Raw genomic sequence first — 5,494 nt, 5'->3', positions numbered from 1 at the left:
GTTTTGATTGAAACCCTAGTTGCTCAATTATATAAGGAACCCTTGGGCATGCAGAAATCGACCACTAGAAACCCTAGAAGGATCTTGAGCCGATTTTGTGCCTCTCCCCCTCTTTCTAATATTCTTCCATTGCTTGTGGTGTTTGTGATCTATTAGAGACATCATATTTGAGGTGCTAAGTTCACAAAGGTTGAAGATCAAGCTAGCTACAATTGAAAGGTAAGATTCTAACTTTGTTTTAGATACAAATTTCGATTTATGCATGCTAGAATAGGATTATAGCTTTGGATAATTATTATTGCATGTACAATTAGAGAAAAACCTAGATCCAAAGCTTTAGGGTTGCATGTGCACCATAGGATTGATGTAATGCTCAAAACCCATCATTATTGTTTATGGGTAGATGAGTTAGAGTGTTGGGATTCCATAAAGTTAGCAACTTTATTGGTCCTTAGAGTCCCTTGGTGACTATATATGGTAGATCTAAAGTTTGAGTTCATGCTTGAGGTTTTGACCTCCTTTTCTTCATAAGTGACCAAATTTGAGCTCAATTATTGCATTGGACATGCAAGACCTTAAAGCATCGATTTTTACGGCTTTTGGGGTGATTGGAAACCTTCTCGAGGAGATGTTTAATGGCTTAATGGATTACGAATTTGATTTATCAAGATGTCATTTAGCCAGTTCCCATGATGTGACATGATGCTTGTCACGTCATGAAGATTGAAGAGTCTCGATTATTTTGTATTTTAGATGGTTACGACGTGACCAAGAGTTTGTCATGTTGTGAGGAACAGTTGGCCTGTTGACCATCGACTTTTGTTGACCTTTAACCGTTGACTTTTTGACTAGTTTGACTTTGAGTCAAACTTGAAGGACTTAGGTTGTTGACTAGGATTTTACCATGTATTGGTGCTAGTAGGTTCGTAGGAGCAAGCAGTGCAAAAAGGGAGCATGTCGTGGTGTTTTTGGGTTCCTCGATTCATGTGAGTTTTCCTCACTGTTCCCGTCGGTCGAAGGCACTAATACCGACCCACTAGGTTTGGTAGTGTGTGTGTGTGTATATATATATATATATATATATATATATATATATATATATATATATATATTCTTGTGTGCTAAGATGTAGGAGTAGTACGTATTATGCTCGTTAGAGTACAAGTAGGCTGGTTATCGTCTAGTGAGAGGCCCTAGGGGCTGTATGTGACCACGTAGGATAGATTGAGAACTCTTGATCTAGACTTTTTTACCCGTTCCTTGTTTGTTTGTGGCTCTAGAGTAGGATCATTTGTTCGGGTGTCTATATCACATCTGGTTACGTATGGTTATGCATTCCTTGGAGATTTGTCGGTAGTGGAGCAATGTGTTGTTAAGGGCTTAGTAGGCATTATCGAACTGTTCGACAGGTAGATCAATTGTTGCATGTACTTATGTGCCTACTTGATTTCTTGTTTGTTTATATGTTGTAGCCCAAGATACCAGGTACGAGCGAACTGTAAGCCACAGGCACGGAGGCTTGGGTGGAGCGATTGGGTTGAGGCAGCATGCCAATATACCTAGGGAAATCCATTTCGATGACTATGGGCCCAATATGCATGCTTGTATATGTTTTTGTGGTGTGTGATATTTTAGGGAAACTCACTAAGTTTTGTGTTTACCCAAATGTTTATGTTTTTTAGGTTCCATCAGTGATTGTAAAGAAGTCGTGACTGTACACACTCATCAGCAACATTGATGATTTCACGTGTATTATAGTACTTTGATTTTTAATAAATGTAATTTGAAACAAATGATTTTCTTAACATGGATTTTATAATTATGAGATTTTACCTTAATAAAAATGAAATCTTTTTGTTGTGAAAATAGTATGCTTATTTTTATTAGAATTGAACTAAGTTTTTATGAACTTTCAATATTTTGTTATAAGATATAGTGTTTTACAATGTCCGTGTTTGAAATGACAACAAAACAGAGAGAAAAATTATATGTATGATGGTAAAAACGTCACCATGTTGTCGCTAAACTTTGTCGTTATAAAAATACAAACATATAACGAGGCACATGTCGTAAACATATATTTTTATTTCTTTTTTTATATATATAAAATCATAACTAGATAAAAAACACACATATAACGATAAGGTTGTAGCGACGATAGTTGTACAAACAACCATATTTTTTTATAGTGATTTTAAATAAACAAGCAAAAAAAACTCCCTAAAATTAATAGTTATGACATATCGAACCGCGACATATTTCTACACTTATATTATATCATAATGTTGATGAAAGTGGCAATATTGTATCATGTTTGGTTCTCGAAACTGTAACTTTGAGCAACATATACAATTGAAATTTTATACACTTACATAAACACGATTAAGATGATAACCCATTTATAAAATGCTTAAAAAATAAGATAATATCAATGGGGTATGTACATAAACACGATTGAAATTTTCTATATTATCCTTGAAGTAATTTAAATAATGACAATTAAATCTTACAACAATGAACCAGGACACGTATTAACTAGAAATCAACAAGATTTATGACTTTAAATCACTCTTTTGTAACTAAACTTTGACTTTCATTAAGCAAAATCAAACATGTAGGATGGCGTCGAAGCATAATTAGTAATTAGTAATTATGTATTGGTCTCCTATCGAAGTGTGATAATGTATTGTAACGTAATATAACTTTAAACTCATTCTCATATTATTAATATTAATTATTGTTATAGTTTTGTTTGTCATTAACTTATGGTCCTGAATAATTAATTCATAATTAATTATGATTTTCTTGGTATTGGTCTATAAACCCCATCTGCATCTCCATTTCTCATTCCACCAAGAATTTCCCATCTTTCCCGATTATATCAAAAGCAATTCAATTTCGTATATCGCCCTCTTGCTGATTAAAAGATTTTATTTGTTCTTTTTTTTTTTTTTTTTTTTTTTTTTTTTTGAAGATTATGAATGAAAGAGAGAGATGCGATACAACATTAGGTCTTGGGATTGGAGTGGGTATCAAACGGGAGAGGCAAACAAAGCAAAACCAAAGGAGTTTTTGGTTGGATCTTTCATTACCACTTCATCCAAAGATTGAAGCGAGTGAGCATGTCCATAGTTATGATAATGAGAAAGATGATCAAGATTCTTTTAGTTCTAAAACCATCGATGATCAAGAAGAAGAAGAGAGAGGAATAAAACGAAGCGCTAGCAACACTAATGTCTATAATAACAACAGTGATGGATCAAGAAAGAAGTTAAAACTCACAGCGGAACAAACTACGTTGCTAGAAGATAGTTTCAAAATCCATTGCACCCTTAATACGGTACGTCCTCTTTTTTAAACCATCAAGATTTTGAAAGTTCTATATACATATATACAAGGTATTATATATACACAATATCTTCTTGGGAAGTATGCATATCATCGTGCAAACATAAGTACTTGATCCTTTAATATTTATATGTCATACAACTTGTCCTCTCGTTTTAATTTCATTAATCTGTAACTGATTTTTTTTGCTCTTTATTAATAAAATTCCAAAATGTATATATGACGAATTTTACTCACGTAATTGCAGGGCCAGAAACAAGAACTTGCAAAGAAATTGAATCTTCTTCCACGACAAATCGAAGTTTGGTTTCAGAATAGAAGAGCAAGGTAATCTCTCTCTCTCTCTCTCTCTCTCTCTCTCTCTCTCTCTCTCTCTCTCTCTCTCTCTCTCTCTCTCTCTCTCATACAAAAAAAATAAAAAAATAGAAACGCTTATTGAAAGAAACACTATGTTATAATGGTAACATCCGGACGAAACATGTTTCATTGACCTATGTGTTTAAATTTGGGATTTGCTATCAGTTTTGTGAGATTTGGTTCAATACGTGCAGTAAAGAAAACAAAACAAAATCGAAAGAACAAAACGATGAAGTGAACAGATGATAAAACCCTAATATTGATCTGCGACATTCATGCGTTTTTTTGTCATTAGAGAACATGCAATGCCATATATATAATTAGTCCGTTCTTGTAATCATGTTTAGATGGTTTTGATGGTCAATCTCATGATATATAATTAGAAAGTTACTATAATACTAAAGATTATTCTCGTGCTTTCATGCTACTGCGAATTAGTTGCAAGAGTAATTCTTGAAGAAAATAAGGTTAATATTTGTCTCCGTTGGATTTCAAACATCTTTCTTTTACGATTCTTACCTTTAAAACACACGCTTCTGAATGTAATTACATTTTTATATATAACAAATTCTAAACGTTACAAAACTTATTAGTGATTGTTTCAAATATCATTGCGTAATACAGGACAAAGTTGAAGCATATCGAACAAGAATGTTCGTTGTTAAAGAAATGTTGTGAGACCCTAAATGACGAGAACCGTAGATTGAAGAAAGAGCTGCAGGAGATGCGGTGTTATTCATTAAAGTTTGATCATCATCAGCCACCACACTCGCAGCTACCTCTCTACGTCCGATATCCGATCACATCAGAGATGCATCATCCATGCGACAAACTTGGAAAATCCGGCCAAGATACGAAAACGGTATTCGAGAATGGCGGCAGCATAAACCATATGCATGGTAATTATAAAAAGAATGCTGCGGATAAATTGTCATAGGGTGAAAACACAACTGCTTTGATTATTTTCCAATAAATAATTTGAACTAGGACTGCTGTACTAGGGTGTTTGGCAAGCCTTTAATAATTTACTATATACCCATGATTATGTCCGCAGCCGGTTTCTATTAAACCCTACAAAATTAGGGCTTGTCACAATGAGTATTCATACATAATGATGAAGAAATCATGAGGTTTGCTTGAGTTAAATAATATTCTTTTATATGAAAGTAATTTGTACAACGATTTTAATATTTACATCATAGTTTATTATGTTCTATGTTTTATAAGTGTTATATGCATTAATTAATACATTACAGTATATAGTTATTGTCGTTAGATAAAAAAATATTGTATGCTGTCTATTGAAGTAAAAAAGATTACATACTTATTTATTTGTGCATAAATTCAAATAATTTAAACTATATCAACTATTAAATAAATATCATACTGATAAATAAAATTATATTTTATATAGAAAAAACACTGACACATAAAACTTGTAACATTTTGGGTTTTAGCACTTTTGAGTAATTAATTATTATCTTTTACCCTTTTTTTCATAGTTTGATTATGTTATATAGTAGTAATATTTAACATAATAGATAAAAAATATATTTAGATAAAGTATATAGCTATAAAAGTTTTATTAAGGCTTATAAAATGAGATCAATAGTAAAAATATTATTATATTCAATTTTAAATTCATAAATTTTTAATTGATATTAAATTATTTCCAATGCTTACACTATGTTATGACTCAAAGTAAGTGTCACATAATTATTATGTTTATCTTAACATCTAAATAATAGATCGTTATAAATTAAATTAAATTATCCTTATCTATCTAAAA

The 5,494-nt window shown here is 31.9% G+C and overlaps 1 protein-coding gene across 1 annotated transcript; it reads left to right on the top strand.

Moving 5' to 3' along the window:
• The first annotated feature begins 2,868 nt into the window (after nucleotides 1-2,868).
• Nucleotides 2,869-4,754, top strand: LOC145069297 (homeobox-leucine zipper protein HOX19-like). The gene is made up of 3 exons (XM_079016235.1): nucleotides 2,869-3,340; nucleotides 3,596-3,675; nucleotides 4,330-4,754. Exons 1-3 carry the CDS (start codon nucleotides 2,978-2,980, stop codon nucleotides 4,640-4,642), a joined length of 756 nt encoding a protein of 251 aa, XP_078872361.1. The 5' UTR covers nucleotides 2,869-2,977; the 3' UTR covers nucleotides 4,643-4,754.
• Nucleotides 4,755-5,494: the final 740 nt, after the last annotated feature.

The sequence above is a fragment of the Lactuca serriola genome, chromosome 8, assembly GCF_051521515.1.
Source record: "Lactuca serriola cultivar US96UC23 chromosome 8, Lser_US96UC23_V15, whole genome shotgun sequence".
Lineage (NCBI taxonomy): Eukaryota > Viridiplantae > Streptophyta > Magnoliopsida > Asterales > Asteraceae > Lactuca > Lactuca serriola.
The sequence above is the reverse complement of the archived record's forward strand: the minus strand, read 5'-3'. Positions and strand labels throughout refer to the sequence as shown.

Coding starts and splice junctions, on each gene's coding strand:
- LOC145069297 (XM_079016235.1), top strand. CDS start 2,978: ATGAATGAAAGAGAGAGATGCGATACAACATTAGGTCTTGGGATTGGA. Junction 3,341..3,595: donor TCCATTGCACCCTTAATACG/GTACGTCCTCTT, acceptor ACGTAATTGCAG/GGCCAGAAACAAGAACTTGC. Junction 3,676..4,329: donor TTTCAGAATAGAAGAGCAAG/GTAATCTCTCTC, acceptor TGCGTAATACAG/GACAAAGTTGAAGCATATCG.